The following is a 20675-nucleotide window of genomic DNA, read 5'->3' on the forward strand; positions in this document are numbered from 1 at the left end:
AGTCCTTAATAGCGATTCCTTAATAATCGCTATTAAGGACTCGCAAAACCGGACTTTGATTAATCTAGGGGATAATGCCGACCCAGGCGTAAACTGGGGTTTATGCACAGGTTGGAATTAACAACCCACTTATAAGGGGGAGAGGATGTAGCCTTACGGTTAGAGAGGTCGACGTTGAAACTGGGGAACCGAGTACAAGTCTCGGCAATGACGCTCAACATCCTGTGATTCTGGGCAAATCACTTAATCTCCCAGTGCCTAACAAAAAAATGAATGTGTCCTTGTGTAACAAAACTGGTGCTATGTAAAGCGCTCTGATACCCGATATCTTCGGGTCTAGTTCGCACTATATAAAATCAAATAAATAAATAAATAAATAATCAGGCCCAAAGTCGGATTGGGAGACTGGCTAACTGTTCTATGCAGTCTTCTTAAGGTAGAAGTACAGGGGATGCTCACTGTAATAAATGTGGAACGGTATAAAGACCCCTATCCGCCTCGTTTTAGTGCTCATTTACTGGTGATCTCTTAGGCACCATATGCACGCCATTGTAGGGCACAGAAACGAATGTGTGAATAGACATAGGAAGGAGGAAGAGAGCATTAAATACATTAATAACTTGCTGATGCCGTGTTTCAAATGTCAATTTAATTGTTTCCAAGTACTGTGAACAGTAGGATTTATTACCACTGAAGTCAATGGCAATCAGTTAGTACAGACCAGAAGAAACTTGTGGTTAACTCGCAGAGCCATCTTGCAGGTAGGCATCAATGTATTAAATATACAGAAAGCCTGCTACTCAGAGTTCACACATAACAACTTCTCACTAAGGTCCTTTACTTTAAAAAGACTTGGTGCTAAACAACTACTACTGTTCGAAGAGCCAGGTCTTGAGGAGTCTTCTGAATGCGAGTAGGTCTTGGGTCTGTCGTATGCAGGTAGGGAGGGTATTCCAGGTCTTTGCTGCGGCGAGATAGGAGAAGGATCTGCCTCCGGAGGTAATACGTTGGATGTGAGGGCGAGGCTGGCGGAGCGGAGCTGGCGGGTGGGGTTGTGGAAGCTGAGTCTGCTGTTCAGGTAGGCTGGTCCGGCATTGTGGAGTGCTTTGTGTGCGTGTGTGAGTAGCTTGAAGGTGATCCTCTTGTCAACGGGGAGCCAGTGTAGGTTTCTCAGGTGGGGGATGATGTGGTTACGGCAGGGGACGTTGATGATCAGTTGGGCAGAGTCATTTTGGATGCGTGTAGTCAGCGTAGATGTTTGGCTGGGATTCCTACATAGAGTGCGTTGCCGTAGTCCAGTCTGCTGCTGACGAGGGCATGTGTAACCGTTCTTCTTGTTTCGGTCGGGATCCACTTGAAGATCCTGCGGAGTATGTGGAGGGTGTTGTAGCAGGAGGAGGAGACGGTGTTGTCCTATTTCTATATGGAGAAGGAGGAGACGAGGATGACGCCTAGGTTGCGTGCATGGTTGGTGGGTGTTGGTGCTGTTCCCATTGTGGTCGGCCACCAGGAGTTGTCCCAGGCTGAGGGGGTGGGTCCTAGCATGAGGACCTCTGTCTTGTCCGAGTTCAGCTTCAGCCGGCTGCTCATCATCCAGTCGGCGACAGCCTTCATTCTGTTGTGGAGGTTGGTTTTAGCAGTAAATGGGTCCTTGGTGAGGGAGAGGATGAGTTGGGTGTCGTCGGCATAGGAGATAATGTTGAGGTTGTGATGGCGGGCCACTTGTGCGAGGGGGGCCATGTAGATGTTGAACAGCTGAGGGATGAGCCCTGGGGGACGCCGCAGATGATGTTGGTGGCTTCGGATCAGAAGGGTGGGATGCAGACTCTCTGGGTTCTGCTGAGAGGAACGACGTGGTCCAGTCCAGGGCCTTCTCTTGGATCCCGGCTTATAGGAAGCATGTTTTTAGAGTGTGATGGCATACCATGTCGAAGGCGGCTGATAGGTCCAGGAGGATGAGGACTGATGTTTCGCCGTTGTCTAGTTGGCGCCTGATGTCGTCTGTGGCGGTGATGAGGGCTGTCTCGGTGCTGTGGTTGCGTCTGAATCCGGATTGGGATGGGTCTAATATGTTGTTGTCTTCCAGGTGGCGGGTCAATTGCATGTTGATGATTTTCTCGATGACCTTTTCCGGGAACGGAGCAGGGAGATGGGCCGGACGTTCTTGAGGTCCTTGGGTTCCGCTTTGGGCTTCTTGAGGGGGGCGTTGATTTCGGCGTGCTTTGAGCTTTCCGGGAAAGTCGCAGTTTCGAAGGAGATGTTGATGACCTTCCGTAGTTGGGATACAATGGCTGCGTCTGCTTTGTTGAATACGTGGTGTGGGCAAGGGTCTGACGGAGATCCTGAGGTCTTGCATTTGCGTAAGTTTAAGCTGTTGGCATTGTAAATGGTAATGCATTTTTATTTCTGTTTTGTTAATTAAAACATAAATACAAGGCATTGTCATTTACTATGACAATAGCTTAAACTCTTGTAAATGTGAGACCTATTTTATTTCAAAGAAGTGGCCGCCATTGTCCCGGGCTGCTTGAAAAAGTGGAAGTGTGCATGGCGCGCTGAAAGTTACAGGAAAGCATGTTGTGTCTACAGTAGGAGAAACTCATTAAAGAAAATTGTGCTTACAGACTAAATAAGACATACTGTGTAACAACAGAAGTAAAACGATCAGTCCTCATAGGAGGTTACACATGAAGACAAAGCGGTACTAAGGAGGAACTAACAAACCTATTAACGAATCAGAATCCAGCATTTACAAAGAACAATGACACAAGCCAAGGTAAATATGGGCAGAGAGTGGGCAGAGTTCAATTCCATACTCGAATACAGTATGCTTCACAGAGCAGCTCATGAGCTGCCCAGGCTCAACTCAGAAATGTAAAAAGTATATATTTTTTCTTTTAATCCAATTCCGTTTTCCTCTAATGAAGACGGGCGCATTTAAAGAAAAAAGGTTGCTTTATTTAAAAAGCAAACAGACATAGTCGTCTGCTGTCCCAAGTAGGCCACCATCTCTCTGATTGTAACCCATTCCCACTGTGGGTTGCAAATTGCTGTCTGCCTCATGAATATTGATGAGGCAGGTAATTTGCGACCCCATTGGGAATCGCTAAATGTGTCTGAGACACATTAATACGTTCCGTTTTGCGACCCGCAAAAGGGAATGGTCGTACATCTGTCTGGCCCTTAGTCTAGTTGAAGCTTGTTAGTGGGAGGCCTCTGTACAAGCTGCTAGAGTAGTCGAGGTCAGACTGCAGCAGTGCATGTGCTTAATATTTATTTTGTGTTGATAAGTTAGCATCAGAACAATCCCAGAGCTGAAGATTGAATTTACACTTCTCTTCTTTCCAAACAAGGTAAAGTGTTTTTTTAATAAAATAGTCAAATAGCACAAATATAAAGAAACTGATATAATTGTAATGAAACATATGAATAGAGATGATAAGATTTCTTTCTTCATCTTTTGATGTAGATGTTTTACTAAGTTGGGCTGTTCAGTGTGCAACTTTTTTCTTCTGTATGTATTGTTGCTGACTTCGTTAATTCTCAATATAAGCATCATATTTCTATTTACTTGTAAGCAAGCTATGGTGGTTCTTTCATTGAAACAGTTGCTGTTCGCATATTGTAAACCCTGTTGTACTTCAGATGTCCAGCATGCATGACTATGTTTAAAAAATGAGGAACAATTTTGCTTAGTACAAGGAGATCGAACTGTGCATTGACTAGTTGCGGGTTGAACACCTTGTTTTATCACAGATGTTGTAGGGTTTTTTCCAATGATGCTTGGCCTGGACTGACTTCACACGTACGTCTGAGCGTTTTAGTCTCTGTATCGCTCTTTCTTCTGCTCTCTCTCACTCTGCCTCTCCACATTGGAGGGAGAAAACGAATAAGGAAAAAGGAAAGGTTTTAATAACTTTTAGCATACAAATCAAGGTAGCCATAGGCTTGGGAATCTGGTCCCTGAAAGAGGTTAGAATCAAAAGTGAATCCCAGATTACGAGCCGATTCCACCAGTGAAGGACATGTGCCAAAAGAATTTGGCCAACAGCGAGAAGACCAAATATCTGGCTTGCCAAAAATCTAAACCTCGATTTTGTCAGAATTCAGGCATAATGAGTTGGTTTCCATCAAGGTGGTTAGTCCCAAAGGATGAAATAAGGTTGGCGAAGGGAGTCACATAGGGATTAAAATGAGTAGGATTCAAAAAGTACTCTTGTGGAACTTCCCACAAAAGGATAGGATTGGAGTGAAAATGTTGCCAAGGAGACAGCTTGAAAGCAGGCCATGAAAAAAATAACAGAAGCAATTAAGCATTGTTCCCATGCTCTCAACTTATCTTTTTCTGGTTAGCAGGATGTTATGAGAGACCATGTCAAAAGTTGCAGAAGGAGGACGAGGATGGTGGAGCCACCTTCATTCATAAGGAAACTTAATGCCCTCAGCGGGTGTGGCCAAAAGGATTTCTATGCTAAAGTGAGAATGAAAGTGGGTGTCCTTTTACAGATTTCAAATCCTCCTCCCACCTTCTAATGTGTGGCCTGTTTGTCCCACCTAAAATCCCTTATCATTTCCCTCCCTCAACATGTCAGCGTCCTCTTGTTTCTAATACCACTATAGCCTGTACGTCAGTGTCTGCATTTTAACCGTTGTAAGCAGCAAAGCGCCCTTTCCTGCACATCCTTGTGCCCCACACCCACTCACTGTGGGTGGTGGCTGCCATGACCCCCCATAGGGGTCCCTGCTGTCTCTCCTTTAACCACTCCACACAGTATGAGTGGGTGTCAGGCTGCACACTTAGAACATTTGCAAATCCCCTATTAAAGCACGCACCAGTCTGACCTACCGGAAGAATCAAAAAGCTTTGATGGTGTCAACAAGGGTAGACGTGAGGGACATATTAGGGGGAGTGGGCAGTGCAGCACAATTTAGAAAGGGAATTCTTTTGGTGGACAAAGGAGTAGGGCCAGACGAGCAGATGAAGCCAGCGGGGGTGGAGAGAAAGAGTGAAGGGGGGAGGTGTCAGAAAACTGTTCTATCTCCAATCTGTTTTGACACTTAAATTAAATCATGATCCCCAGTTCGAGCAGTTTAAGTGTGGGCCTAGATGGTGCCTCAAACATACAATTGATTACATCACCCAACTCCGGAGTGAGTTCTGATAGATATGACTCAGATACGCAGTAGCACTACTTCAACATAAACTATTGACCAGTACCAGCTCTTAGTTATTCCAGGTGCAAGAGTATATTGGTCGCCATGCCCTACTCATACTGGAGGCCTTTGAGGAAGATTTTCGTGTAATGTTTCTTTGTCCTTTGTTTTTAGTTGATGTACTTTTCCTCTGTAAGATTGTTAATGTACTGGATTTTTTAAAGACCTTAATGCCCCAATAGTCCTTGGTGAGAGAATGAAGAAGGGCATGTTCACGCAGGACACCAATGGAAATGTGACTAATCCAGATACTGCTGCCCATTGCTTTCAATAATGTTCTCTTTTCAGAACACTTTGTCCAAGATTTTGTCTATGCGACTCCATTATTTAGAATACTGAAAAATCAATCCTAAGCAACTTGGGACTATACGCAAAATCAAGTCCTATACATGGTCAGATAAATTCAACACAGGCTCAGTGTACTACAAAATCAGTTAAAAATATTTCATTTTTTTTTTTTCAAATTCATAGACAAACATGGTAAAAAATAAATAACATCACAAACAATATATTAACACACATACTGAAATAATCAGTTTAAATACAACCATATAGCAAATGACTAAACATTATTCAAGACAAAATCAATGTTCATGAGGTGTAAACCACAGGTGGCTTAACTTTGTAGGTATTCCTTATTTGTTCTACGTGCATTTTGGCGTACAAGACACCTTCTTCAGGAAGAGCCACAGAAAAGTTTGTACAAAAAACGTATAACCACGGATAAAAAATATAAGACAACTGTACACTGAGTCTGTGTGGAGACACCCACTCAAGAAAAAAGTTAAGAACTCCAATTGGTGTAGGTTGACTCATCTTCCATATTGATTCAGGGGTTCTGGGAGGCCACTGGTAATCAGAAGTGATCTAGTTGCTGTGTTCCACAATACAAGAGCTTATTAGAGCCAATGATAACAGGAGAATTAAAATTGTTTTCAAGAAATTCATATATAGTTATCATAGGGCCCAGGAGGTGGGAAAATGGTTAATACCACATGGCCCAATAACTCTCTCTAGGCAAAATTAATCTACTAAGACAGACTGCCCTGGAAGATGGCAATCAAGGATGAAGTCACATTTTACCTTCAATGGATTGCCTTGTTTTCAGGTCAGTGTTTGGTCGTTGGGGGTTCAAAGAGTCTCTGGATTTTTATTTGGCGGTGTGTGGCTTTGCAAGCACTGGTTAAGCTCTTGCGCTGAAAAGTATTGTACCCCCAAAGAACAGCGCCTGAGAGTTACCCAGCTTGCATCTATGTAGGAAGATTTCAGTAGGGCATTAGGGCATGATGCAATAATTTACCTTTCACATGGGTAAGAGAACTGAGTAAAACAAATTAAGGGTGGAAAAAAATGTAATGTTAAACGATTCCTATCAGTACTTTTATTTGAGCAAAGAGAGTAGGAGACGGCTCCATTGAGGCACAATATATGTTAACCCGTTGGGGAGTCCTGCTCCAATCCAGCTCCAGGCAGTTGGGGTGGCACCTGATAAAATGGTTGGCATGGGCTTTGCTTGTATCACTGGTGTTGCTTGACTATGACAAAGGCAAACAATTCCTAAACCCAAAATACAAAGAAACGTATGCAATCAGTAAAAGTGGAATTTAGGACAATTAAACAAAACATAATAAACCAGTGAGAGCTGCACCATTATACATAACTTAAAAAAAAGGGTGAAGTGTCTCTGGTCAGATGTAAATATGGTTCAGAAAAAATTAAAGAAAAAACTGTGGAATGCACTGTAATTGATGAAATCTCTACCATGAGAAGTTACTGTTTAGAATACCTTTGTTTTTTTATATGATTCCAGTTTTATTTATTTTACACAGTTAGAAGGAGTGCACTTTCTTTCATTTTTCCATTTACTGAGCATTTTCAATAAACATATGATGGAATGGCATAGATTGAACAGCTACATGAAAGTCTGAAAATCATGTACTTGTTGCAGTTTGTGCATGATACCATGACATCAATAAGATCTAAAACTAATTATTTTAACAGTATTTCATCCAAGATACTCCCTCTTTCATGTTCATTTGAGCCATAAAAATACAGGGTACTTTCCAATGAACATGAGATAGTTTCAAAGTTTTAAAGTATCCAAGTTATAATGGATTCCTACATTTCTATATGACATAACCTCTCCTGCATGCATAACCTGATCTAATCTCATTATTACTTTTTCTGTTCACACCCTCCATCTTGTATATGTGATTATGAGAAGATGTGTTGCTTCAGATCAATTCATTATCAGAAGCATAAATACAAAAATTTAATTCTCAGCAAGTCTTCCTAAACTCGATGGACTACACATAAATTATCAATCCAACCACATGTCCTTCCTACCATATTTGCCGTATCACATTTCCACACTTTGCAAATTTGTAATATTTGTCTCCATCTCTACTAATTTCAGCAATTAATCACTAGTTCTGCTATACAGAACATCAAGTTGAGCCAAGGTGTGACTCCTACAATAATTTCTTAATGTGAAGGAAACTAAGACCTCCTTTTGCCTGAATTTACAATCTTTGTATTGGGAACATTCTCCTCCTTCCACAAACATCATTCAGCATCATAAAATTCCTAAGAACATTCACGTTTATCGCTTAATATAAAAAGTAATTTCTTCACCACTTTCGTTTTTATTGTCAACACATTCATTTCTATTATATTACATTTCCTCAAATGACTAGATTTAATACTTGACACTAATATCGTCCCTAATTTGACCCCTCTGCGGTTTCAAATTAATAATTTCCAATCCTTCTAACTATCTTGGATTAATTACTGAGAATAGTTATTGCACACTCAACACTACACTGTTAAAGGCCATTTCTGCATCAGGGCTAATATCTACCCCAGGGATTTTATTACAAGAAACAAATTTCAATAGTTCTTTTAAGAGTCTAATATTCCACTATTCACTTCTATTATTTATGAAACACTCATGTATCATTATATATTAGTACCTTAATAAAACTTTCCAAATGCGTTACCCAGATTTACATATCTTAACATATACATATGTCAGCGATATATGATGATAGTATTAACTGTGAACTAGAATACTTCTGGATTTATGCATTATCATAATGATGAACTCTTTGATCTCTTCCTTGAAATTTCCTTTATTTTATTGCCAATACAGATTTTAGTCAAACATGGAAGAAGATTGTTCTCAAAAGCATGATCAATTACAAATAATATGAGACAGTTACTTTACCTATAGTTGGTTTCTTTATGACCGAATCCTACATCTTCAGTCATTGCTTAGTTCAGTGTATCCCTGTACATGGAAGTCAATCACAAAATAATAATGTTACAAAGTAATCCCTCATCTTTACTTCATTTATCTCCTTTTTCTCATACATCAGAATACAATTTAATAACTTTATCTGCAGTTAGAAAGTCTGTTGAAAGTGTTATCCCATCAATCCCCTCAGGTTTATAAATTATATTCCCAATTCTTTCTTTCCGTAAAATCTATGCTAACAAAAGCCCACACCTTTCTTCAGTATCTCACTGCCTAATAGAAAGTATAACCCTTTCAGTCTGCAGGGTGTTAATTCTATTCAACACATTGACACATGACACTATAAGCATTTCTCACTCACTAGATTTAGAATAGGTATCGTGGTTTATTCTGCTCTTTCTAAAAAGATGGTCACTTTTGAAATACTCTGAATTTTTGACCTTGTGACCACAGATCATCTGAAAATGAATGCACTTGACTCTGTTCTGCAGTTCCTTTAGATCTGCTTCACATAAGCATCTTGTGCCTTTGCTAAGAACAGTGATTTTACAAGGTGAAGACCTGCTTTCTTACTGTTAAGTGATTTTGCAGCTTTTTGAACAATTTGTTAAACCATCAGTCTACTGTTTATTAATTTTTTGTATATCTATTTTATACTGCTTTGTAATGAATATATTTGTATTTATATTTATAATTTAACCTAAATAAACATGATCAATTAATTGAACTAAAATAGGCACGCCCCCGGTATTTATGCCACAATATTATTGGCATTCTTCTCCCACACTCACTCCCCTAATTGTTTGTGTTACAGACTCAGACTTGTTAAATGCATTTCCAGCAAAAATGCAACTTTTTCATACATTTTCATATGATAATCTCATACACTTCTTCTTTTCACTGGTTGTTAAGACACCACACACTCCAGCCGCCACTTTTTAACATATCGGTCACTGACACCTCTAAAATGTAACATGTATAATAAATGTATTAAATATAATAAAAGCAAAACAATACTTATAACACAACTATCTATTCCTTAGATTTGATACATAAAACCCTACACACAATCGTAGCTAGTGCGTCATTGACTAAAAAGATTTTTCACTAAAATACCCTCTGAACCAAACTCAATGATGATTTTATAAGTTACAGGGATGAGTATAAAATAAGTAGCAAAATAAAATGAACCATGGTAGATATCCTTTATTATTATCCGTAATCAAACCAGACACAATTACAATTCTCGTATTTACAATTGGATGGATGACGCGTGTAAAAGATCTGAAACTATGGTCAATAAAAGACCTATAGCTCTCAGTGAGGACAACTAAATATTATATTACTGCTGACCTGAAGCCCTTAAAGTTATCTCTGCTGAGTTATTGGAGCAATTTCCAGGTAAGATAATTAGATTGCTCTCAAGAAGAGAGGGATAAACAAGTGGCACAGAGGAAGCATCCAGTGAATTTAGGCTACAGTTGGCCAGATCTTTTGGATGGTGTATGAGAAGGCCTCATGGCCTTTAGGAACATCCTAACTTGCTGTTCAACTACTGCGTCCCTTTTAAAACAGTTCTCAATGAAGCACTTGGCGTGAGTTCACATCTAATTTATTGATAGTTTAAAGTTGCACAGCATAAATCGAATAGGGGTGGGTGTCTCTTTAGAAGTGATGTATTCATAGGTGCCTGGTGGCCTCATGCCATGTATGACACCCTCAACCAGTCTTGAATTTTTACCCAATCAAACTTTGCAGACTGTGGTTTGTAAGTCCACACTTAAAATGGACAACGCAAAGCTACAAGTCCTTTCATGCAAAGTGCTGCTGGCTAAAAAGTCAGGTCTAGTTGACGGTGTCAGACATGACACAGGACCAATTGTCAGATGTGCACATTAAGTGGTGATGCCCAGTTCCCATTATTAGCCATGTAAGAAAGTTCAACTCATCATAACTATATGTTCATTTGAAGTTTATGGCACTCTCTATTTGGATATAAGAGTGCATGTAATAACAGCGAGGGATGTGGTAAGATGCATGTCAGATTGCTCAAACAATAATCAGCCATTTAACTGCTATAGTTGATTTCTCGTTGCCTTTTTTTGCCCTGAACATTTCTTCAGTTCCCTCCCTTTGATACACTGTTTTAATATTCTAACAGCCTGTTTACTTCAGTCAGAACTGGTGAACTATGAGCGAGTGAAAGAATACTGCCTGAAGGTCCTGGAGAGGCAAAAAAGCCATTTCAAAGCAATGTACAGGGCTGGCATTGCATTCTACCACCTCGGCGACTACCAGAACGCCCTGCACTATCTGAAGGAAGCAAAAATTCGAGAACCAACAGGTAAGATGAGACGGACACTGACACTGGGAGACACCACTAAGGTAGGGCGCTCTTGGACCTTCTAGGCGCAACTCATTAATTTTGCTGCTGTGCGTTATCTAGCACATATTTGGTGGGATGAGATGTGCCCATGACTTACCATTATTATCATAATCATTACTTACTAAGGGCCAGATGTAGGTGGCCAAATACCGATCGCTAACGCTGAAATTCACAGAATTTCAGCGTTTGCGATCGGTATTTGGCTGAGAGCAATGTAGGTGAGTTTCAACCGACTAGCAAAATAAGGAATCGCAAAATTTGCGATTCCTTATTTTGCTCTTGCATTTAAGGAATGGCAAATTGCGATTCCTTAAATGCAATGTAGGAAGCACAAAAGAAAGTGCACTTTAGGCTTAAGGAATAACTTGAAGTTGGTGGTAATTAGCAATTTCCTGTAAAAAAAGCACATTTTTGCTTTTTTTAAAGTGCCATGTGGCACACATTCATGCCCATAGGGCATGCATGTGCGCCACATGTGCACACATGCACATTTCAGGGGTGCAACTGGGTGTCCTTTTGACACCCTGGCACCCTTGAAATAGCTCCCGCTATTTGCGATTCTTTAATAGCGAATCGCAAATAGTGAATATCTTCCCATTCATTCCAATGGGCCTCCTAGCCCATAGGAATGAACGGGTAGGTATTCCTTATTAACCAATCTCAATTTGCGATTCGTTATTAAGGAATATTAAGGAATCACTAATATTTTAGCGATTCCTACCTACATTCAGATTTGCGAGTCCTTAATAGCGAATCGGTAAAATTTGCTATTAAGGACTCGCAAATTTGATATTACCTACATCTGGGCCCAAGACCCTTATTATGAGTTTGGCAGTCTTGCAGTGGGCCCCCATGCCTCCATCCCGCTGCAAGACCACCAAACCCGTAGTCACTCAACTCGCCAGATTAGGCCTTACATCCTGGACTGGCGGGCAGTGCTTTGCCTTGCCAAACCAGGATGTAAGCCTTAGAAATGCAGTACCGTATGACCGCGAAAGCATGTTCCAGCATGGAAAGAAATGCACCATGGTTTGCATTTCTTTCCATGCTGGAACTGGGGTTGCAGACATACCGGGGGGCACACCAAGGATGCACCCCCATGCACAGAGGCAAAAAGGGACAGGTTTCTCACCACCACCCTCTTTACGGCAGGCTCACCACCATGAAAAGGAGGGTGGTGAGGCAACTAAAAATGTGTTTGGCGGTCCCGGCTGCGGCACCGGCAGCATATTCTTCCCAGTGAAAGACTGCCGGCCCAGCGGGATTCTTAATCCCGGCGGCCTCCTGGTGGTCCTACTGCCTTAGTTGTAATACTGTGGGCGGTCCCAGAGTGTGCAGTCATTGGACCGCCACCACCATAGTCGTAATAAGGCCCTAAGTGGTTATTACTACAAACCCCTCTCTTCTGCTTCACAGTACTTGATTTTTGAGGGTGAGCCCAGTACTGGAGACATGAAAACTTACTTTTGGTTTAAAAAATGTTTGGTGCCTCCTCATGACTTGGTATATTTATAGCCAGAGCCACTGGAATGATGCAGTTTGGGAGGAACAGTTTATACTCCACGGTTATCTAAATTATGTGGCAAGAAAAGTCAAATTACGTGGCGTGATGCAGCACATTTTGTGGCATTTTTACTTCAGGATCAGCTTAACACCTCAATGGAGCAATCAGTAAAAGACAGGTGACTTATCACTGTGCAGAAAATAACCTACCTCTGCGCGGCAGCATATGAAGTAATTTCTGAGCCATTTTAGCAAAAAACCATTTTTTGTTAAAATCAGCAACTATGCATAAGATGATGGTTTATATGTAAAATGTAAAACAATCCATAATTGTGCTGAAGATGCTGCGAACTGCATACTTCACTTGATACTACTTATATCCAGCCCTTCATTGTAATCTTTCTATCAGTGTAGCCGAGTAGTGTCACATCATTCAAAGACTCCTACAGCACAGGAGGGGTTGAGGGTGACAAACAGAAGGTCTCTGGCGCAAGCTCAGCAGTAAATATATCAAAGTCAAGAAGAGGGTCTAAAATATGATTCAAATGTTATTATATTTTAATGACCAGTTTGAGGCATGTGTCTGCTGGACGTGGACCACCTTCATGAAAGTGATGAAGAGTTGCCTGATGTCATAATAATGAAAAATAACAAAATAAGCTTTGGAATGAGCAAACTACAAAAACCACTAAGGAAAGTCAAAGCAGGAAGTGAAATGTTTATCTCAAAAGCAGTGCACGCTGAGTGATAAATTCATGGCAGCCATTGGGATTATGGAACCTTGGGAATCACGTTTCAACTGCTCACTCTTGATCCAGCGCCCCTATAGAAATTCTGTCTCAACTACACTATTCACTACCTAATACTCACCATTCTATAATATCACACAAGGCCCATAAGACCGAGACAGAAATTGAGCAACTGAATCATGTGGCCTAATTAATCAAACTATCTAAACTTTATATGTACAAAATATACAACTGCAGTATAACATTCTAACCATTGGTAAATTATGAAAACAATTAATTAAGCCACTTTTGGCCAATGAATCAACTGATGGTAACGACTAAATTAATCAAGACCAGCTTGACGTTTTAAGTCTTTTATTTTTAAAGTTAAAGCTTTTTATTTCAAATCACTTTATTAGGTCATTTTATTATTTGCAAACATTTTTATTTAAATCAGCATCTTTTATTTAGCCTAAAGGCACAAAAGTCTGGCATTTCAAAATTGTTCAAAATCATGAATCAAAGCAAACATAAACCTAATTCCCTAAATTAAGCTTTCTGACCTGAAAAAGAAAAGACATTTATATGCATTAATCAATCTTACATGTCCCAAGAAATCGGACAGCACTTCGCCCTCAGGAACAGTCAGCCCCGCTCCTCTCAAAGGGCTAAGTCTTTATACCTTTCTAACTCACTAATCTAACTAAAATGTTATTTTTTAATGTCTTTCAGCAACCTGATTGGTTGCTAGTCGTCAGACCATCGTGAGGCCACTTTTTCAAAACACCAAAACGTCATTGCCATTGTCCTTTTACGTGAAGCGACACCAGCTTCCGAGGTTTGTAACATTTTACTGAAAACAGTTCACAGTTTCCTCCATAGCTCGGCCGATCCACCACTTGTCACTTCCTTAGCCCTGGAAAAATAACTTTTCAGAGCACATCTCGCACAATAGTTCTTGTTTAGACTTCAGTTTATTCAAAGAATTGTCTTTATGGAAGAGCTTTCCATCACGGCTGTGCTTGACTCATCTCTGTCAGGCTAACCAACATTCTCCATAAATCACAGGCCTCAAGCCTTTCACTCGGGCTAGCATTCAAACAAACACAAAAGAATAATTAATTTCAGGTTATGAAAGTCATTATGTTACCCACCCACCATTGCTAATGTTAACCCATCAGTATATGTCACCTAGCAAAAGCACAAAGAAAAGCGGCATTTAATAAAAATCTACCATTCTTCATAATGTCCAGCAGGATTCTTCATATATCTGAAAAAGATAAACAGACACAACATAGACGAAAGCACATATAAAATAAGCACATGCCATTAATTAATCAGCCGCATTAATGTTGACAAAGACAATAGGACAAACAAAACAACGTTAGTTATGTATTATAAAACATACTTGCAAATCAGTGGCGTAACGAAACTTGAGGGGGCCCCCCTGCAAACTACCTGGAGGGGGCCCCCCTCCCATCATCCGTGCCAGTCTAGAGCTCTCAGGCCAGCGACCCGCCATCCTGCAGGGGATGCGGGTTGTTGTTGCGCCACTGTCACCAATACAGTTGTTATAACTAACACTGGATGGTGGAGTTAAAGGTTGGGCTTAGTCTGCTTGAAGGCTATCAAAGGTGGTGGTCCATTCATTACAGGGTCCCTGCAATCAGTAGGCCGGGGAAGTTTGCCCATTTTTAGGTGGGTTTCCTGCTGCAAACTCCAGTCATGATATACAACATCGGGCCCACTAATCATTCAGTTTTGACAAAAGTGCATCAACTGCTCCTTCGCGTTTCCGTTTTAAAACATTAGACAATGCGACATTGCAGTATTTCAAAAGCAGATGTAACTACAAAGAGCACATTTTGCTAATACATTTTTATTAGTAGACAATAGCAATCTTAAGATGCATTGTATAGCTTCATACACACTGTGACCCCAATTCCATCACAGTCTCTCTCTCTCTCTCTCTCTTTCAGTGAGTCAGTCTCACTCTCTCAGTCGGTCTCTCTCTTCAGTCAGTCTCTATCAGTCAGTCAGTCTCTCTCGCTGGTGGTCAGGTTCTCTCTTTGTCAGCCTCTCTCCGTCAGGCAGTCTCTCTCTGTCAGTCTCTCTCTCTGTCAGTCTCTCTCTCTCTCTCTGTCAGTCTCTCTCTTTCAGTCGGCCTCTCTCTCTCAGTCAGTCTCTGCCTCTCCCTGTCATTCTCTCTCTCTCTGTCAGTCAGTATCTCTCTACCGCAGTCAGTCTCTCGGCCAGTCAGTCTCGCAGTCAGTCAGTATTCAGTCTCTGAGTCAGTCAGTCAGTCTCCCTACTCCCTCTCCACTCTCTCTCTACTCTGTCCACTCTATCTCCACTGTCTCACTCGCTCTTCACTCTCTCTCCACTGTCTCTCCACTGTCTCTCTCCACTCCCTCTCTCCATCCACTCTCTCTCTTTGCTCTCTCTCCACTCTCTCTGTCAGTCTCTCTCTCTTTTAGCCTCTCTCTCTCTCAGCCAGTCTCTCTCTGTCAGTCTCTATCTCTCTCAGTCAGTCTCTATCTCTCTCTGTCAGTCTCTCTCTCTCAGTCAGTCAGTCAGTCAGTCTCACTCTCTCTGTCAGTCCATCTCTCTCGGTCAGTCTCTCTCTCAGTCTCTCTCTGTCAGTCTCTCTCTCTGTCAGTCCCTCTCTCTGTCAGTCCCTCTCTCTGTCTCTCTCAGTCAGTCAGTCTCTCTCAGTCAGTCAGTCTTCCAGACAGTCTCTCTCTCTCCCTCTGTCAGTCTCTCCACTGTCTCTCTCCACTCTCTCTCTCCATCCTCTCTCTCTCTCTCTCTCTACTCTCTCTCCACTCTTTCTGTCAGTCTCTCTCTCTCTTTTAGCCTCTCTCTCTCTCAGCCAGTCTCTCTCTCAGTCAGTCTCTATCTCTCTCTGTCAGTCTCTCTCTCTCAGTCAGTCAGTCTCACTCTCTCTGTCAGTCCATCTCTCTCGGTCAGTCTCTCTCTCAGTCTCTCTCTCTCTGTCAGTCTCTCTCTCTGTCAGTCTCTCTCTCTGTCTCTCTCAGTCAGTCAGTCTCTCTCAGTCAGTCAGTCTTCCAGACAGTCTCTCTCTCTGCCTCTGTCAGTCTCTCCACTGTCTCTCTCCACTCTCTCTCTCCATCCTCTCTCTCTCTCTCTCTCTCTCTCTCTCTACTCTCTCTCCACTCTTTCTGTCAGTCTCTCTCTCTCTTTTAGCCTCTCTCTCTCTCAGCCAGTCTCTCTCTCAGTCAGTCTCTCTCTCTCAGTCAGTCAGTCAGTCTCACTCTCTCTGTCAGTCCATCTCTCTCGGTCAGTCTCTCTCTCATTCTCTCCCTCTCTCTGTCAGTCAGTCTCTCTCTCTCTGTCAGTCAGTCTCTCTCTCTCTGTCAGTCCCTCTCTCTGTCAGCCTCTCTCTCTAAATCAGTCCGTCAGTCTCTCTCAGTCAGTCAGTCTTCCAGACAGTCTATCTCTCTCTCCCTCTGTCAGTCTCTCTCAGTCAGTTTCTCCCTCTCTCCGTCAGTGACTCTCTCTGTCAGTCTCTCTCTCTGTCAGTCAGTCTCTCTCTCTCTCTGTCAGTCTCTCACTCTCTGTCAGTCAGTCTCTGTCAGTCTCTCTCTCTCCCTGTCAGTCTCTCTCTCTCTGTCAGTCTCTCTCAGTCAGTCATTCTCTCTCTACCTCAGTCAGTCTCTCTTTCCCTCTGTCAGTCAGTCTCTCTCCGTCAGTAAGCCTCTATCTCTCTCTCTCTCTGTCTCTCTCTCTCTCTCTCTGTCAGTCAGTCTCTGTCAGTCTCTCTCTCTCCCTGTCAGTCTCTCTCTCTGTGTCAGTCTCTCTCAGTCAGTCAATCTCTCTCTCTCTGTCAGTCTCTTTCTCAGTCGGTCTCCCTTGCAGTCAATCAGTCTCTCTCTGTCAGTCTCTGTTTCTCTCTGTCAGTCAGTATCTCTCTACCTCAGTCAGTCAGGCAGGCAGGCAGTCTCCGTCAGTCAGTCTCTCTCTCTCAGCCAGTCAGTCTCTCAGTCAGTCAGTATTCAGTCTCTGAGTCAGTCTCCCTACTCTCTCTCCACTCTCTCTCTCTCTCTCTACTCTGTCCACTCTATCTCCACTGTCTCACTCTCTCTCCACTGTCTCTCTCTACTGTCTCTCTACTGTCTCTCGACTCTCTCTATACTGTCTCTACACTTTCTCTCCACTGTCTCTCTCTCTCCAACCTCTCCTCTCTCTCTCCACTGTCTCTCTCCACTTTCTGTCTCTCCACTCTCTCACTCTCTCCAACCTCTCTAATCTCTCCACTCGCTCTCTCCACTTTCTCTCTCTCCACTCTGTCTCTCCACTCTGTCTCTCTACTCTGTCTCTCTCTCTCCTCTTTCTATCTACTCTCTCTCCATATGTCTCTCTCTCTCCACTATCTCTCTCCAGACTCCACTCTTTCTCTACTCTCTCTCCACTCTCTCCACCGTCTCTCCACTCTCTCTCTCCACTGTCACCCTCCACTCTCTCTCCACTGTATCTCCACTATCTCTCTCTTTAGTGTCTCTCTCCACTTTCTGTCTCTCCACTCTCACTCCACTCTTTCTCTCTCTCCACTTTCTCCACAATCTCTCCACTCTCTCTCTCTCCACTTTCTACTTTCTCCCTCCCTCCGATCTCTCTCCACTCACTCACTCTCCACAGTCTCTCCACAGTCTCTCCACAGTCTCTGCACTCTCTCTCTCCACTCTCTCCACTGTCTCCCTCCACACACTCCCGCCACTCTCTCTCTCTACTCTCTCCACTCTCTCTCCACTGTCTCTCTCCACTCTCTCTCCACTCTCTCCCTCCACTCTCTCCCTCTACTCTCTCCCTCCACTCTCTCTCCACTCTCTCTCCACTGTCTCCCCACTCTCTCTCTCCACTCTCTCTCTCCACTCCCTCTCTCCACTCTCTCCCTCCACTCTCTCTCTCCACTCTCTCTCTCCACTCTCTCTCTCCACTGTCTCCTTCCTCTCTCTCTCTACTCTCTCTCTCTCTCTCTACTCTCTCTCCACTCTTCGCTCTCTCTCCCTCTCTCCACTGTCTCTCTCCACTCTCTCTTCACTGTCTCTCCACTCTCCACTCTCCCTCCCCACTCTCTCTCCACTCTCTCGCCACTCTCTCTCTCCACTGTCTCCTTCCACTGTCTCCCTCCACTCTCTCTCCACTCTCTCTCCACTGTCTCCACTGTCTCTCTCTCTCCAATCTCTCCACTCTCTCTCTCCACTCCCTCCACTCTCTCTCTCCATTCTCTCTCTCTCCACTTTCTGTCTCTCCGCTTGCCTCTCTCTCTCCACTCTCACTCTCTCGTGCTCTGGGGGGGCATGGGCAAATTACCGGCACGGTACGCAGGCCATTATGTTGCACCCTCGTTCTGGTTAATTATAATGTTTAGAGGAACAACAGTTGTTGCGTAAATATGATAATTTTAGGACTTCAATCACCTTGACATAAACCATTGCTTGCTAAATGAGATAATAGACATTTCAATATATATATATATATATACTAGAAGCCCGTCCCGACCTTGTCCGGGAGCAATCAGGCTTCCCCGACCCCCGCCCGCCCCGACATTGTCGAGCAGCCCGGGCCCCCGTCCGCCCCGTACCCCGCCTGCCCAGACACCCGCCTGCCCCGACACCCGCCTGCCCTGACCCCGCCTGCCCCGACATTGTCCGTGGGTCCCCCAGAGCCTTACCTCAGCCTCCGCTCCTCCCCCGCGCTCCTCAGTTCACCGCTCCGCCGCTCCTTGTCACTCGTCAACGCTCCTCCTGCCTGTCCGCCGGTCCTCACCGCCTGTCCGCCGCTGGTTACCACTCCTCCCCCGCGCCATGTCCCCTGCTCCTCCTCGCGCTCCTGGACGCCATTCCTCCCCACGCTCCTGACGTCAGCACGCAGGTTGCGGCCGGCGCTACTTCGAAGGGACTACTGTTTTTTTTAAGGTACATTTTTTAAATAACGCATATTTTTATAGTTTATATAGCCTATGTCCATCTGCACACCCTAACGATTACAATGATGTATCAGGTGTGTGGATTGGCGCTGTGGTTCCCGAGTTTACCCGCCTCAAAGGTTCAAAGTTCTTGCTTTATAATAGTAGTATAGATATATATATATATATATATATATATATATATATATATATATATATATATATATATATATATATATATATATATATATATATATATATATATATATATATATATATATATATATATATATATATATATATCATTCAGGCATGTGATTCATTTTTGAACACTCACTTTTTGTAAAACCCTTTATAAATATAACTATCAAAAGCAATGTTGAGTAACAGTGACTCAAAAGGCAGCATTGTTCTTATATAAATAACTTTTTGGAAGCACACTGTCGTCTGGAAACATTTTAAATTTGTAGGCATAATACAATACCTCACAAATATCTATGTATTCTCAGATGGAAAATCCCTGATGGGAAATCCATCTGGCTACCTACTAATGTTTTTACTCGGGTCAGTTACAGAGCCTGAGATTTAAAATGGAGTACACTGGAAAATACAAACCCAATAACCAGTTGCAGGATTGCAGTGTTCCCCAGGTAAACATCAGGTGTCAAAAAACCAATATGGTAGCTACTACGTCTAGCAGAAACTCTTTGCAATCGGCCAACGGGGATTTTCACTAGGGTTGTGAAAAGGCACCATCAGGGTTCAATCAATAAGGAGCAGAGAGCATGGAAGCCACAGGCTCTGAAACACACACAAATTAAGCTTGTATTAATTATTCTACCCTGTCGAAAGTCATGTCCATGTGCTATATAGCTCAAGGTTAGGGGTGGTCAGGACACCAACTGTAAACACTTTACCACACCAGGGTTTTTCAACTGCAGCTATCAGGGTATTTTGAAATGCTTTACATATGCTGGACATTGTAATGCGTGTGCAGACCACTGTGGCCTCCCATCAAATACTAACTCCACACAATATCTGCTACACGAGCAAATAATAAACACAAGTGTTTGTTCACACTTCCTAAACGGGTGAATTCCAGCTGATGAGGAGGCACAGTTAGGCGAAGCAGCCATGCAGACTTCAAGGTCACAGTGTGCAAATTCCAATTGGGAACTGAAGGACACACTAAGCTAGAGCCCTTACTATGAGGGTTACTTGTAGTATCGCAACACGCTCGACTGGTTTTAGCATCCCCGATTTACACAGTACACAGGCCAGGGAATACATTCACGCCTATTTACCCCACATAGCTCCTTCCTCCCGCGCTCCCCGATGTACATATGCACCTTATTTTGTTTCTGCAATGCTGTTTTACCAAGATTGCATGCCTATGGATTCGGTACATGGTGCAGAATTCATTGAAAGACTGTTACACGGACATTCTGCACATATAGATCGAACAATCCATCCATCCATCGCACATCCTCTCGGAGTTGCTTACATTTATTTGTTGACGTTTTTGTTCGTGCGCTCAGTTTAAAATTGTCACTTCAGTGACACAAGTTTTATATGTCTGGCGTTTTTACCCTTTCCCCGATCTGTGCCCTGGAGGGGCGGAAAGGCTGTGTCTCAGCCTATAATTCCACGGCGAAATGA

The 20675-nt window shown here is 42.8% G+C and overlaps 1 protein-coding gene across 1 annotated transcript in view; it reads left to right on the forward strand.

Moving 5' to 3' along the window:
* TTC9B (tetratricopeptide repeat domain 9B) overlaps positions 1-20675 on the forward strand; it is a 174371-nt gene that overhangs the window by 141565 nt on the left and 12131 nt on the right. Inside the window, exon 2 of the mRNA XM_086938265.1 lies at positions 10632-10814. Coding sequence (XP_086794391.1) covers positions 10632-10814 — 183 coding nt within the window. The remainder of the gene's footprint in view (positions 1-10631; positions 10815-20675) is intronic.

Source organism: Lissotriton vulgaris, chromosome 9 (genome assembly GCF_964263255.1).
Source record: "Lissotriton vulgaris chromosome 9, aLisVul1.2, whole genome shotgun sequence".
Lineage (NCBI taxonomy): Eukaryota > Metazoa > Chordata > Amphibia > Caudata > Salamandridae > Lissotriton > Lissotriton vulgaris.